Source organism: Mirounga angustirostris, unplaced genomic scaffold, assembly GCF_029215605.1.
Source record: "Mirounga angustirostris isolate CCGP_5_RB_7025 unplaced genomic scaffold, mMirAng1.0.hap1 SCAF_3, whole genome shotgun sequence".
Lineage (NCBI taxonomy): Eukaryota > Metazoa > Chordata > Mammalia > Carnivora > Phocidae > Mirounga > Mirounga angustirostris.
Window position 1 is genome coordinate 44,775,417 of NW_026991711.1, and position 16,292 is coordinate 44,791,708.

At 36.9% G+C, this 16,292-nt stretch overlaps 1 protein-coding gene across 5 annotated transcripts in view; it reads left to right on the plus strand.

The window, feature by feature from the left end:
• The window catches only part of DIAPH3 (diaphanous related formin 3), a 486,464-nt gene that overhangs the window by 168,345 nt on the left and 301,827 nt on the right, over positions 1–16,292 (plus strand). For all 5 annotated transcript variants that reach the window (XR_010409980.1, XM_064586024.1, XM_064586023.1 and 2 more), the window contains 3 exons: positions 4,810–4,914; positions 8,119–8,427; positions 9,154–9,268. Coding sequence is in view for 4 of the 5 variants with exons in the window: in XM_064586024.1 (XP_064442094.1) it covers positions 4,810–4,914; positions 8,119–8,427; positions 9,154–9,268 (529 nt within the window). In the remaining variant the exon portion in view is untranslated. The remainder of the gene's footprint in view (positions 1–4,809; positions 4,915–8,118; positions 8,428–9,153; positions 9,269–16,292) is intronic.

A 16,292-nucleotide genomic window follows, 5' to 3' on the forward strand; every position in this document is an offset into this window, starting at 1 on the left:
AAAAACTTTGTAAATGTCCTGTATAAGAAGTCCTGAGGTTCACCACTTAGTGAGAGATGATTAACTCCTGGGCCTCTGGCTGCGGACTAGGATTACAGCTATGAATATGATACTGTCATTGCCCTGCAGTAATGTAGTAGACAAATTAATGGATCATTTAAGTTAAGTGTCATATGTGTTACAGTTGATAGGTGATCATGTTGTAGGGTGACCCCTCACCCTGACCTTGTATTCCAAGCTCTCTACTTTTCTACTGTTTTAAGTCTTCATGAGAAAGTAGTAGCAAACTTTCAAGTACTTGGTTTGGATGCATCCCAGATAGTGTAAATTTGCTCTTATAATCATTTTTAGGTATAAGGTATATATGAATGTTGCTAAACGTGATACCCTTCTCAACATATTGTTTTAAAATTGTAAAGTTTAAGTAGAAGAAGGACCTTGTTCAAGGTTACTTGTCTCCTTTTAGTCAGAAGTTATGTCTTAGGTATATTCAGAAAATATTGTTTGCTCCATAAAAGATTTCTATTGCCATACCATTTTGTATATATCAGCAAGAACTTCTTTCTGATAGCTTTATAAGGACACATGTAAATACTTTGCTTTAGGCAGGAAGCTATCATAGTTGCTAGACACATTCTTTATTTTGGTGCATAAATTTGAAAAATGAAGACCAGAAATGTCAGAAAGTACATAGAGAATATTGAATTATCAACGTTCTTGTATAGATGCACTAATACATTTACCCTAGGGAGTGAAATTAAGCAGAGCCTCAGCCTTAACTGTGTTTCTTGACATTTTTGCGTGTAATTTTGTAAGCATAATATTGCTCCAGTAACTCTTTTTGGAGAAGAAGGCTATCGTGTCTGTTTTTATAAAGTATGTCTTTAATGGAGATTCATTTTATCCCCAAGGCTACTGTGATTTGACTATAGATATTATAAAAATGCTAAAGCAAAGTTTATATTTTGTCTGATCCTTTTAATAGGGTAGGATGTAGAAATTCCTCTCTTTGTTAAGTAATAGAGATACTTTAAGTAAGGCCAAGTTAATTTAATAAATTCTTTTAGAGTATACTAATTATGGCTCTGGTAGTTTTGGTAGTTTTATCTTTGTTCCAATAAATAATCCTTTTTCCTTCCAAATCTTATTCTAAGCCATATGAGATAGGATAGTGTACATATTGTATTGTGAAAAAGACTTCATTTTTACTCTCATAAGAATTTTTTATTTCTTGCTAAGCAGCAGTAAACATTGAGCAGTCATAAAAGGGAGAATAGAGAACATGACCTCTCAAAGATTTTTCATGCTGGGAGATTGAAGAACTTTAATATATGATATTGACATATTTATTCACAACATATAAAGGGAGATTTGACAGGAATTGGCTCCATCTGTTCATTCCAGAAATATTTATTGAGTTTAGTTATAAATGTAAGGCTTTGGAAAGGTGATGAATAAAATATTCAGCTCACTATTAATAAGTTTCCAGTTGGTGAATGTTACTGAGGTGTGTGATAGTGCCTTTTGATATTTTTATATGACAGTGTAATAACTGTTATGGTAGTTAAACCCAATGCTGTGTGTAAGCCTATAGAAAGGATTTCTCATCTAGTCTTGGGTGGTCAAGGGAGGCTTACCCAAGGAAGTGATTGATAGCTAACGTGAGGCAACAGGCTGAGATAGCCAAGGAGGTATATGGAAATTTATTGTGAATTTCTTATAGGCATTTCAAGATTAATACTTCTGAAACCAAATTCATTTTTCTTTTCCCTAAAAATGCCCTTTCAAGAGTACCTGGGTGGCTTTGTCACTTAAGCATCCGATTCCCTGATTTCCGTTCAGGTCATGATCTCGTGGGTTGGGAGATCTAACCCTGCGTTCTTGGGCTCTATTCTCAGCGGGGAGTTGGCTTGAGATTCCCTCTCTCCCCCCCCCACCCCCCGCTTTCTCGCTTTCTAAAATAATACTTAAAAAAAAAAAAGCCTTTCCCCATGTATTTTATATCCCTATTTTCCCCCCTAAAATTCTAATATTTAGTTTCCAGTTTGCAAAGCAATAGAACACCATAGTCATCTTAGATATGCTTCGCTCATTCATTTCCTATGTTCAGTTGTACACTAATTTTTTAGATTGTTTAAAAAAAAAAACCTTGTGTTTTTTTTTTCTTCCCCATTCCTCTGTCTTCTTCCTTTGTTCAGGCAGGCCTTCAGTTCTTGCTTGGATAACTGCAGTAGCCTCTAAACTCGTTTTCATGCCTCTGGTGTTTCTCTTTCATTCCACCTTCCACCCTGCTGCAGGTTGGGTTTTCCAAAGTGCAGATTTGATCATGTTAATTTCTTGTAAGTACTCTTAATAACTCTCCTTGGTTTTCAGGCAAAAGGGAAACCTTTTTGGCTTATTGTAAAATTCCTTTGAACAATTTCATTCCTGTCTACATCAGTGACTTCGTCCCTGGGGCGCCTGGGTGGCTTAGTTGGTTAAGCGACTACCTTTGGCTCAGGTCATGATCCTGGAGTCCCAGGATCGAGTCCTGCATTGGGCTCCCTGCTCGGCCAGAAATTTGCTTCTCCATCTCACCCTCCCTCCTCTCACGCTCTCTCTCTCTCATTCTCTCTTTCAAATAAATAAAAATCTTTATTAAAAAAAATGACTTCATCCCTTGCAATTTCTTTTCCTCCCTCCTTTTATGGCACTGACACATGGTTGCTTGTCATTTATGCACTGTGCTAGACCCTGTCTTTGAAGTGTCCGCTCCCCTTCCCAGCTAACTACTCAAGTTCTTTAAACCTGGGGTCAAGCATCCTTCCTCCCGGAATCACTCTCTGCAATCTGTTTTTCTATTGTGGTAATTTTCATAGATTTTGGATTATTAGTTTGCTTTTACTTTGCCACCAGACACTAAACTTACTAAAAGCTATGACTGTGTTCTGTTAAACTCTATGTCTAGCACCTACCACTTTGAGGAACACATCAGACACATTCTATTACTTACTATATGGGAATTAGGTAGTCTGGGGTGAGTCCTAGGAGGTTCCTAGATATTAGGTTAATGAGTGTAGCCTTTAAATGTAGCCACTGAAAGTTTAAGAGCAAGAGGAGTCCTGTTTTTTGAGCCAGTTCTTTAGAAAGAATAGCAGTATTCAAAAAAGTTTGTAGGGGGGAAGATAATACTGGTTTTAAAAATACTGGTTTTGTTGGTTTTTTTTTCCTTGAGAAATGTTCATTAAGCATTTGAAATACATTTATGGACTAATTAGCTGTGTGGAATTCACATGAGAAGCTGAGCTGGTGATAGGGATTTGGACACCATCAGTGTATGAATGGGATTGAAGCATGTGGGTGTGGAAGATACCATCCTATCAGACATGAGAAGTGAGACCAACAGAGGGGTGAAGAAAGAGTCTTACAACATGGAAATGTTAGAAGGTGGGACTGAAGAACAGGAACTATAGAAGAATTGGTAGGAACAGTCAAGGAGTTAGTAGGAGAACCAGAACGGTGTGTTGTAATGGAACACACTGGTGCACAGAGATGAATATGGGGGCAGATTTGCTTAGACTAAATCGTGGGGGACGCAAGACCTGTGGGGCGGGGTGGGTATATGAAAAATCTTTGGGAACTTTTGCCTAATTTTGCTGTAAACTTAAAATGGTTCTAAAAAATAAAACCTATCTTAAAAAACAAACTATAAAACAGTACCTAAATGTAAGTTGTAGGAAGGTGGTGTGTTTTCATCTAAACTCAGGGTTGGAAGACAAAATCTGGCTTTTAATCTCACATCTTCACTTACTGGCTGTATAATGAGGAACTAGTTAACCACCTCTTTGAGGTAGGGACAAAATAAAATTTGTAAATAAGTACCTTCTGTAAATGAGTTTTATATTACTGTTTTTTCCTTAATTGAGGTTTGACTGTATTTTAAAGTCTAAAGGCTACATTTGGGAAGTAGTTGTGTATTTTTTTGATTTTTTTTTTTTTTTCTTTTTAAAAGAGATAAATGTTCTTTGATTGTGAGACACTGTGCTATTGAAATTCACCTCTGTTAGGAGAGGTTTTCAGTCACGATGATGACAGGGCGAAGCTATTTGAATGCAAGATGGGAATTTGTGATGAGGGGCTATATAAATTAGAAAACTCATTGGATTCACCAAATTTTGCTGTTTGCCTTCCTCCCACAAGGTATTGCACCAGGGTCTTTGAAAGATTAATTTACCATTAATCTCCCAAAGTTTAATCTCCCAAAGATTCATGATAAATAACAGATTTTATTATCTTAAATTATTGTTGAAGGTTAGAGCCTACATCAGGGCCCTTAACTTGCATAATGATGTAAGAAAAAGATGCATTTACAAAATGGAGTCATTTAATAATAAAAAATACTAAAATGGAATTCTTTTAATTCCTATTGATAAACTTCCCATAAATTTTAAGTAGAAGTTTTTGCAGGTAGGGGTCATGGAACTCAGTGCAATGCTTTGCTATTATTGTACACAGAGTTGCAATGATATTTAGGGACTTTTAAGAAAAATGTCAGTGTTGAAGATCCCTCTGAGCCACTTTGCTCTGCCGAGAGGAGAAGGTCACACCATCTCTGGCTTTGTCTGCTCCCTTGCAAACTGAATGATTTTTGGTGGGACCTGGGGGGACCTAGAAAAAGGCTTTCGGTGACTTAGCAAGATCTGCCATTCCTTTCATAAAAGGTTTGTGTTCTACTGACAGATCATTAGAGTCCTATTTCTCTATGAAGAATAGTGCTTTTCAATGCCATCTTTCTGTCTCCTGGTTTGTTTGTTTGTTTTTCCTTTGCAGTTTGAAAAAGAGTTTACCGACCACCAAGAAACTCAGGCCCAACTGCAGAAAAAGGAAGCAAAGATTAATGAACTTCAAGCAGAGTTACAAACTTTTAAGTCACAGGTAAAATACCATCTTTCTGGATTGAATTTGGGTATTGAAAGCTTACCAGGGAAGCAAAGGTCATGTCATATCTTCATAGCTCAAAATGTTTAAGCTTTAATTTCACTAGTATGTTTTAATAGTATTGTTTATATGTATTTCTATTCTGTAAATTTTTTTTAAAAATGACTTCGCCACTTTTTTTTGTACTTGGCATTTTTAAGAATGTCTTAACTTTTACTAATTAATCTGCTTATGTTTCATTTGGGTTTTGTTTTTAATGTCACATGTTTTGTATGTAATCATAAAGGGTAAGAAAGTCTTTTACTCTTAGATTTGTCATTCATCACTGATCTTTATCCCACTACAGGAAATTATTGCTCGAGCTATTTATTTTTCAAAACCTTCAGTCTATGGGTACCTTGCAGTGAAAGATAACCTCTAGCTTAATGAGAACATTTTCTGATAATTTTTCAATTTCCAAAAGTAAACAGATTTAAAACATGACAAAAAAGAGAGCAAATCTGGATTATGAAGCAGATAGCTCACATACACCCTCTACATATAAAACATTTAGATAGCAAGAAATACATCATCTGCATGTTGTAAGTGGATGACAGTAAAGAGGTAGAATATTCATAGCTAAATTTCTTCATGCAGATTTACATATAGGATGATGAGCAATAAGTATAGTTTTTGCTCATTTTCTTTCATCCTAATTTATGGTTATGTCGAAATAGTCTCAGATGTACCAATTCCTAGATCGGTGTACTATTTCCCATATTATTGGCTATTTTGTTTTCTTTTAAATACTTAGTGGATAGTTTTGTTACAGAGCCTCTAAGAAGATACCTGAAGAGATAGCTATCTGTTAAGTGTTCAATTTTAGGCAAAATGAAGCTCTTTTCTGTGCAAGAAGGAAGTACAATTTATTGAAACTTTTCATCTTTCCCGTGTGGCTCCTTGTCTCTCACACTAAAAGAAATATTTGATTGTGTTTTATTATTTCAGATTGAGTTATAGACAGTGGCTGAGATATTTATGTCCAGTTTCTCTTGGTCTGGGCTAATATAAATTTAAAAAACTTTATTTTTAATTTGTTATACTTGAAGGATTAATTGTAAATCCAATCTAAAGAATTCCTGTCAATTAAAAAAAGAAGATAATCACCAGCTTTGGATATATTGCTGCATGTGTTTTAAATAAATATGGGACTGAATTAGTTTTAAAACTGAGATTAAATCCAGGAATCTCCTATGTTATTTAAGAATGTGGAAAAGGATGACTAGTTTTGTACATCAGAAGCAAGCCTGGAATTAGAGACAGTATCGGCCACCCTGTTAATTTTTGAAGAACAACAGGAAATTTTTTTTTAATGGATTGGTGTGTTTCTCATGAAATCTATTCATTTGTCTTAAGATCCTTCTCTTTGATCAAAGCCATAATGATTATGAAGGGTATGAATAAAATATATTCTGTTATCTGTGATTTTATTCCTTTATTCACTTAACAACTAAATGTTGTCGAGTGCTGGGGCTATAATGGTGAGCAAGTTAATCACAGGTTAATCTGGCCTCATGAATGATATTTAAGTCAGCCATCCTCCATCAAATGAGCTAGTATAGAGCGGAAATCTAACCATATCTTTAAGACATTAGTAGTTAATTATAAAATGCATATTGAGTGTGAATATAACATACATACTTCTTTAACATTCAGAGGGCAGTACTATCCATTCTAACAGCAATGCAGCATAATGCTGAATTGATTCTACTTTATAGTTAATTTTTTGTTAAGATATGTTTGATTTGTGGTTTCAGTTTCTTTTATAACACTTTTTCTTTGTGCTGATCTCAGATGTCAATTTCAGGCTTTTATACATGATCTCTTTTCCATAATTGTGCAATGAAAGTTTTCAAATGATTTATTAACATTTACTAAATGCCACCATTTGCAAGGGGTGTGTGTGTGTGTGTGTGTGTGTGTGTGTCTGAATTGAAGTAATTACAGGAAAATGATCATACTACAAGAAATTTATCAACTCTCGTCTTCTTTATGATAATTAAAATGCATTTATTCTTACCATGCCATAGAAACAAAAGGACAAAAGTGACGAGTGGACATCCTTGGCTCTTTTTCACTCCTGATTTTGCATTGCTTCTCTGTGACTTTGGACACTGTTGAATATCAGCATGCCCCTGCTTCACTTGTGATTCATGAACCTGTACTTGTCTGCTTTTTCTCTCATCTTTCATCCATTCATCCTACACGTATTTCTTCAGTAGCTGTCATTTGCCAGTCGCAACCTTAGGTGCTGGAAAAAGAATAGTAAATTCTACAGACTTAGTCACTTCCCTTGTGGAGCTTATAATCTCTCAAAGAGAGAAATGCTAATGATTGATTCCTTAAGTATTGAACACTTTGATAAGTACAATCAAAGAGAAGCAGTGCTATCAGTGTAAAAGGAGTGGTCAGATGAGGCTTTCCTGAGGAAGGGAGGTGCTAAGACTGAAAGGACCAGCAGGAAGTGATCCATATGCGGAGACTCATGGATCCAGGCAGAAGGAATAGCATGTGCCAAGGCCCTGAAATCGCTGTGAGGTTGGCATCTACATGGAATTATATATGAAAGCCACTTGAAGGCCAGTTAGTTCACAAGGATCATGATGTGCCCCTGCAGGTCCTACTTACGAATTTCAGGTTTTTCTTTTTGTTTTTTCCTCCTCTCAAGGTCATTGGCACATGTCACATGATGTGACAATACTATTTAAGTCTGTCTTGATCTTATTGTTTAACTTCTCATTTAAATGCTAGTATTCCATAGAATTCTGTACATAGACTTTTCTTTATGCTAGATGCTCTGTCCATACTGTGTGAACTTAGCTACTCTCATGACTTGAACTATCACCTAGAAACTGCTGATTTTCAAATCTTCTAAACCCATATACCCATATCCTTCCTGGATATCTCCACCTGCATGGCCATAACTACCAAAATAGGAAATAATATTTCTGGCAATTACACTTTTATGAAAACAAAAGTGAAATTCTTTAACTGGGGGGAAAAAACCCCAACTTGGTTGGAATTTTGTTTTTTTTGGTTAACCCATGTGAAATTGCTGATAGTGAATTATCTTTGATTTAAAATAATAAATTTTTGAGCAAAGTGTACTTCTGCATGTGTTGTAGGTGTTTTTAGTCATGTTTCTTTTGTCCTCTTCTCTAGTTTGGTGCCTTGCCAGCTGGTACGAATAACGCTTTGCCGCTGTCCAAAGAAAATGGAACTGGCCCCCCAGCACTGGCTCCTCCCCCGCCGCTGCCCTCCTGCCGAGGCGGGCCACCTCCACCCCCTCCCCCACCCCCTCCTCCACTTCCAGGAATGCCAATGCCCTTTGGTGGTCCTGTGCCCCCACCACCTCCCCTGGGATTTCTCAGCGGGCGAAACTCTCCTCCTCCACCAACCCTACCATTTGGGTTAAAACCAAAGAAAGAATTTAAACCTGAAACCAGCATGAGGAGATTGAATTGGTTAAAGGTAAAACAGAACTAAATGGAAGAAAACATACTATCACCTACATTAAAATTTAATTTTATATTTACACAGTGACATTAAATAGGCATTATGTGAATTAAAGTGTTGAGACAAAGCCCTTTTCTCTCGACTAAGGCTTTCTGGTTTAGAAATTTGGTGAGAGTTAATAATTGTTAAATGGGATTTGATTCATCATCAAATTGATAATTCAACATTATCATCATTGAACCCTTTATGAAGTGTTTCTCAAAAGGACGATGTTAGTGATCTTTGGAACTTTTCTATGTGGGTAGCCATTGGAAAAACCAATACTAGTTGTCGGAAGTTGATATTTAGTCAGGACATAGAAATTCTGAATTCTGTAGAAAGATGGTTTCATGGTCAGACAACCTTGGGAGGGGCTGTGTAATGTATCCTGCACTTGAATTGTTGCAGTGCACACGAGCATTATTAAAGACTCTGATAGGTATAATTAAGAAGCCACAAATTTTATTTCACTCTGCTTCAAACCCTCAACTATGTGGTAGTGGAACTCCCCACTCCCCCCTTAATAAAATCTTAGCTTCCTGGGGAACTTGGATTCTGTTGAACACACTTTGGGGGAAAATATTACAGGGATTGCTTCATAAACATCTGCTGGCAGCGATGGGACCCTGGGTCTGAGCATAGTGATTGCACTGGGAGAGGTGAAACACCCAACTATTTATGAATCCATCTCTCTGATTGCAGATCAGACCTCATGAAATGACTGAAAACTGTTTCTGGATAAAAGCAAATGAAAATAAGTATGAAAATGTGGATTTGCTTTGTAAACTTGAGAATACATTTTGTTGCCAACAAAAAGGTATGTTGAACATAGTGCTTATTTGTTAATTTTAGTACGTTAACACTGCCGATTCTTATACATTAACTTCTAGAGAGCATTATTTTAAGAGTCCTAGACATATTTTTACTTTACTAATGGTTAAATTATCTAATGAAAGGAAATGTTTAAAATACAGATTTTGTTATTTGGATTATCACATGAACAGTCTTTAAAATGCAAATGGTTAATACAGAACTTTGTCAAATTTCAGTATAGTATCTTTTGAAGGTGTTCTAAATTGGACTTTTGAAAAGGAGGATGTTTTCACAGAGGATTTTGGCATGAGAATTCCTTTCAGTCAATGGGACCTAGAAAAACAAACAAAATGTGAGCCTTTTTTCTAGTTATAATTTTACCACCCTTTAATATTAGAGTGTAGCAATAATTAGCATGAGTCACATGAGATAGAAATACCAAATTTATAGAATACCTTGAAGGCTAGCTTAAAATAGAAATATATGAATAGATTATATGATCTTTTCATTAAAAGTAATAGCATTCATTTCCAAAATTTTTTGTGAAAGCTTTTACTTGTTTGGTGTGATATTTTTGTTTTGTTTTTAAATAACTCAAACATTATTCTTGCCTAAAAATTGGGTTTCCACCACATATGTTTGAGAGTTGATATCCACTTAAACTATTAAGTTAATTTTTAAGTTATGTAATGCTTACATTTTAGGCCTATATTACAAGGTACTTATATCAGTGATTACCTTTTAATTTTCAAAAAGGAAACTTTTTCACCACAAATTGTGCCACTTATGACCCTGGGCTCATTGAGCACAGATTGCTGGAGAAGAGAGATTGTACTCCAGCTGGAGATGGGAAGGCTTGCTGTAGAGAGGGAAGAATTAACTTCTTAAAATACCTATTATGGGGGCACCTGGGTGGCTCAGTCAGTTAAGCATCTGCCTTTGGCTCAGGTCATAATCTTGGGATCCTGAGATCGAGCCCCATGTCATTGAGCTCCCTGCTCAGTGGGAAGCTTGCTTCTCCCTCTCTCTGTCACTCCCCCACCCCATTTGTGCGCTCTCTCTCTCTCTCTCTTAAATAAAATCTTAAAAGCTACTATGTGTTAGGCACTGTGCTATGTATCTGATTTAACTTGACAATCACGGCAATGAAAGGATATTGGCAGATACTAAAAAAAAAATCATTTGCATTCCTTTGAAATGCTTATAAAATATAATTGTAAATTAGAATCTTTTTCTAAAAAATAATGTAAGTTAGAAACTCTAAAAGGTATTTGTAAATTAAGGTGGTTTTCCAGAATTTGGGATAAACCCAGAGCCTTCAGATATTTTTGGGCACTGTTCTTGATCAAAATAGTAAAACTGATGTAGTTTGATCTTTGAAAACAGTGGGAATTTTCTCAGCAAGCTTATCCTAGGAAAACTTGTGAAGTAAGCAGATCTTAATTTTACCTTTTGATTATGGAGAAAGAACATTTTCTCTGAGTAAGATTAGTGTGCTCTTCAGGCAATCAAGGAAAATATATGGCAGTTAAAATGTGTATTTACATGTAAAACACTTCAGAATTTCAGATTTCGTAATCTGGAATTGATTAGTTTTCCCTTTGCTTTCCTAGTAGGTACAAATGGTGGTACCTTAAAGCTATTTAAGTAATACTGCCATCCAGCTACTGTCTCTTTTTTTTTCTCTTTACTCTGATTACTTTCTTAATTAATGAGGCTCAAAAGGGAAACTTGTTAGCATGTCTTTAATTTAGCTGTAGTGCTAGCCCTAAATGAAATAATTGGACCTTTAAAAAATTCTTAAGTCATCTAACTTTAGCCTTGAGATTCAAGGTTGAAGAAAAAAATGTATTTGCTGAATCTAATATTAGTTATAAAGGGTAAAGTGAGGGAAGGATGATCTTTTTGTGAGTGTTCTGTACTTCCATCCCTCTCTGCCTTTGGACATGCTGTCCCCTCGGCCCAGAGTCTCTCATTTGACTTAGAGGCTGGCAGAGACCCATGACTTCTATTGTCTCAGCTCAGATGCTACCTTCTTTCTTCAGTGACAGTGGAGGATACTTCCATGGTGACCAGGAAAGGTGGGGAAGCCCAAGGTTGTTCCCCTGGGTGATGCCAACATTTCACAGTGGCAAGCTGAGAAGGTGACAACTTTTTGGTCTGGATTTTAAAGAATAATTCCTAGAGAACATTATTCAAGGAGAATTAAGAGTGCTTTTTAGCATTACTAGTGCTTAAGTATTTTATTGGAAAACAAAATTGCTGCTTTCAGAAAAGTAGGACTTCCTATAGCTATTATGTAGTAAAGATCAGAAAGGAAGGCCAGAGGAGAGTACCTGGAAAGCTTAGACAAGACTGTGGGCTGGTGGAGTGGACATGTTTCTCCTTGTCTCTTTATTCACGGCCTGGCCCCTGAGGCTTTAGGTCCAAATCCTAACTTTTTGCCCATCTCCCGTGACTCCAGAGGTTACTTTGAATCAATTTTGTGATTTCTGCAGAAATCAAAATTAAACCTAGTCACTTATTCAGTCCAAGATGGCCCTACAGTTGCTCTCTGCTCCCTAGCTGGCAGGGGTAAGGGAGAGGCATTGCCTCCTGGTTGATTTTCATCATTGGTTTGCATCACAGTTGAACACGGAAGGACCCAGGATTCCCATCATTGGAGACTCTATGGGGTTTTTAGAGAACTAGTGTATCTGTTTCTCATTGTAGTAATTCTTTTGTCGAAGAACCAGGGCATTTTGTGACAACATGGATGGACCTGGAGGGCATTATGCTAACTGAAAATAAGTCAGCCAGAGAAAGAAAAATACTGTATGATTTCTTTTATATGTAGAACCTCAAAGCAACAAACAGTAAAAGCAAACTAAGCTTATAGATCAGCTTGGTGGTTGCCAGAGGCGTGGGTCTGGGAAATGGGCGAAGGGGGTATAAATTTGTTAAACAAAAAACCCAAAGCTATTTCTTGGATTACAAAGGTGGAAGTTCCATCCCAGGAATTTAAAATGTCAGTCAGTTGTGCTCCCTAAACGTTTGAAACTGGTAGAAAGAAAAAAGGAAACTAAATTCAACCATTTATTCTCTGTTCTAATCACATGCTCTCTACTTTGTTGTTGTTGTTGTTACTCATTTTTATTATTTTTTTCTTATGGAGGACACTGCTTTGGGTTTTACAAACTTTCAGGTTAAGATGACTGGGTTTTAGTGGTCTTATACCCTGAAAGTTGGAAAGGGAAGAGGGCCTAATTGTGGCCTAATAGTACCCATAGAGCACCTGTGGTTTACCACTCCCTGAGCTGGGCCATCTTCACGTTACCTTGTCCAATCAGGACCACATCTCTACTGAGATTTTTCTTCTGCACAACAATGCTATCTCCTCAGAATACCACCCTGGCCTGTGCTCTGGTAGACATAGCAAGATATTCTAGGTATGAGCTTTCCTGGCTGATTCATGTTGTTGTTTATAATATCTCCCCCGCTGCCCCTCCCCGCCTTGCCCCCGTCAGATTTTAATAATGTTGTCTTTTAAACTAACCTCCCTGTGATGTTTTTAACATTGCTTTAATAGGGAAGTGCCTGTGCCCTATCTTGAGGAATATAAGGAAACTGTCTCAGCCTTTTCTTGTGAAATCAACATGTTTCCCTGATTCAGTTTGTATCACTTTCTCTTCTGTACCTTATTTTGCAATCGGGTATCACTTTGGTTTCCTTGCCTTTCTCAATCCTGAATTTTCGAGTTCTATCTTAGCTTTCCATATTTTAAATTCTTCTGAAAATAACACATAGGCATTTTCCTGGTCATATTTTTCTTTCTCGCTTTCTTCCTCATTCATTGCTCCCACCTTTTCTCTTTCCTATATTTGGCTACTGCTGTTCAAGTCAGCAAATATTTATTTGGTATACAGTGTATGCTAGGCCTTGTGATTCGCACCTGGGACACTGTTAGAGAGAAAGGCAGACATGTGCCCATTCCTGCGTCCGTGAAACTCAGTCTCCGTGAAACTCAGTCAAGTTCTCCCTCAAGTTGAAGCATAAGAATGAGGAATGGAACGACAAATGTTGATTTTGATATAGAAAGGGCTGTCATGTTTTACTCACTTGGGCTCCTGTTAAAATTTAACAAGATTATAAAAGAAAATTGCATATATATCTCTTTGAAATGTAATCACAATATTCATATATTGAACATTTGGTATCAAAATAATGCTAATGACCTGCATATTTTTTACCAGATTGGAAGCATCTGTTGGCTAATTTTTACAGGCTGTTGGAAAATGGATTAAAGTATACTAACAGGTTATTGGTATTGGATTTATCAACTAAAATTAATATTAATTTCTTTCATTATTCACAAACTATTAACTTAATAGGGATTAAAGGGCTTTCTGAAAATACGTGAATAGTCTAATTCACTTAGACTGATTTATTATAAAAATGTGATTCCACAATTGTTAGCTTTCTGAAGTAATCACATTTTATAACAGGTGCATCCTATTTGCCAGATAGGGCTAATAAACATTTATAAATTTCTCAACTGAACAGTTATGGCATATGGAAACAGTTAATGGATTATGCACTTAAAAACAAATCAAGCTTAGATTTCTGACCTCATAGTTCAGTGGACAAAGTATTGAAGTAGGGAGTGATAAACCATGGATTATCCCAGGAACTTGGCTGTGTTCAGGATGTCGCTTTGTATTTGAAACACAATTTATTCCTCTGTATGAACAAAGTGTATATATAAAAACAAAAAAAAATCCTAAACTACCTCACAAGACTACATTAAGATGAATAATGTAATTTATAACACAGTGTTGGGAATGCGTGTTAATAGGTGATGCCAAGATGAATGCAACATATCTTAAAGTTTTTTGACAAAAAGTGTTTTGACAAACACTAATTTGGAAAGATTGAGGAGATAGTCCATGAAGAATTAAGTATTTCCCTAGGGATTTATCCTTCGGTTCTTGTCTGTGTCTGAATCTGAAAAGAACTAAAGACTTAAGGAAACAATAGGATAGGTCAGGAATGTCTTGCTTCACCATTGGAAAGTATCTCATTGTTACCAATTACTTGTATTTTGTGTTGGGTTGCTAAAGAAACAGAAATGTATTCTGAAAGCTTTAAAGAAATAGAGAAAAAGGCTAAAGAGAGTGGGTTTTTTAGCCCGGAGCCACAGGCGACTTTAAAGTCCCAGAATGCTTCAGTTACATGCTTAGTTATACAGCATATTTTTGACATGGTGTAACGGGAATTTTAAAGGCCCCTGTAACTAGGCATATTACTTGTATATTGTACAAATGCTGCAAACAGAAAGGGAGGAGGCTTAGACGTGTGTGCATGGGGGGGGAGGTGCTCATAAACATAGCTCCCCCCCCCCCCCCCCGCTTTTTTCCTATTCTCTCTTTTCCTTTTAACATTGGAGAAAGGAGTGGTACTGGGGAGCACTGGATTCACTGGAGTCACTTGACTAGTAGATTGGGGTAAACTGTGTTCCTTCTAGATTACAAAGTCACCTTGGTGTTTTAATTCTTGTAGTTTGCACCTGTAGCTGTCCCCTTTTGACAACATTGTAAGGTTGTTACATTTTACTGTCCTCACATATTTTTTCCCCTCGGGATTTCGCTTCCATTTCCCATATCTTCTGTCTTCTCCCCATTGACCCAGGGCATTTCTTGTTGAACTCTGGTTGCTCAAACTACACTTCCCTATTTCAGGCGGTTCTTCTTTGCCTTGTCTACATTATGTTCTAGCACTCAAGACTCCCACTCATAATTAGTGTACAGTATTATTCACCTGAAAATATAAAGGAGAGTCATCCTTCTCAATGCAGGATTTTAATCTTAGAATGATATTTGTAAATCTGGCTGTTCACTGCCCCCTCCCTCTGCCATTCTGCATTCTTCCCTGTCCCCCATGCCTACCTCCACACACACTTGCCAGGCTTGGAAGAAATAGGATCGCATGGTCTTAGTAGAGCAACTGGATGCCACCACTGTGGAGCACTAGAAGGTGGGGGAGGAGAGTCCTGAGGAGACAGGTGTAAGAGGCTTCCCGCTGGCTTGTATGCTGTTGGAACTGGATACTAAATAAACAATGTAGTAAATTCTTTTGTAACAGGGGAAAAAAAAAAAACCCTTATGAAAATAACTTTTTTAACCTTAAATTTCCTAAGTTAGATTTTGAGGTAATTATATATTTGTGTTTAGGTGAGCTGGGTGTGTTTTGTCCCTCAAAGTTAAATTATTTAGTCACAGCTTATAATTTGTAACACATTCTGTGCATTTAACATAAGCATTCACAGATTTCCTGGCATCTAAGGAGAAACACCAGGTTAGAAATCTTTGGTTCTCACAGCTCTCACTTGTCTAGGTGTTTGTCTGTGTCTTAAAAAAGTGGTTATTTCCAAGTCAGACATATCTAATCCAGGAATTTTTAACTTGGGGTCTTTGAACTTGGATAACGAAAAAAAAAATCATTACTTTCACTAACCTCTAATTGAAATTTAGCTTTTCCTTCAATTGTAAATATAGGCAACAAATGCACCAGCACCTAGGCCATTTCTACCTGTAAAGTTTATATATACTTTCATTTATATCCCATTAGAATTATTTCAGATATAGTAAAATATTGTTGTTTAATGCATTAATACAGAAGCCTATTTTGTCAGTTGGGTCCCTCCAACAGCAGATGCCAAAGGTTGGAGTACAGGAGTTTTTTTAGGGGGTATGCTGTGGGTAATGCACGTGAAGGGTAGAAGGTGGGGAAAGCAGGACTTCGTAGGAAGAACCTTAAGCTGTGGTGTAATAGAACAAATTTTCAGCCACCATAGTTGGGGGAGAGCTCTAGCTCAGAATATATATGCAGCCCTTCTGTTTTGTTCTGAGATTTTATTTATTTGAGAGAGAGAGAGAGAGAGAGAGTGTGTGAGCACAGGCAGGCGGAGGGAGAAAGAATCTCAAGCCGACTCCATGCCCAGTCTCAGGACCCTGAGATCACTACTGAGCCAAAACCAAGAGTTGGAAGCT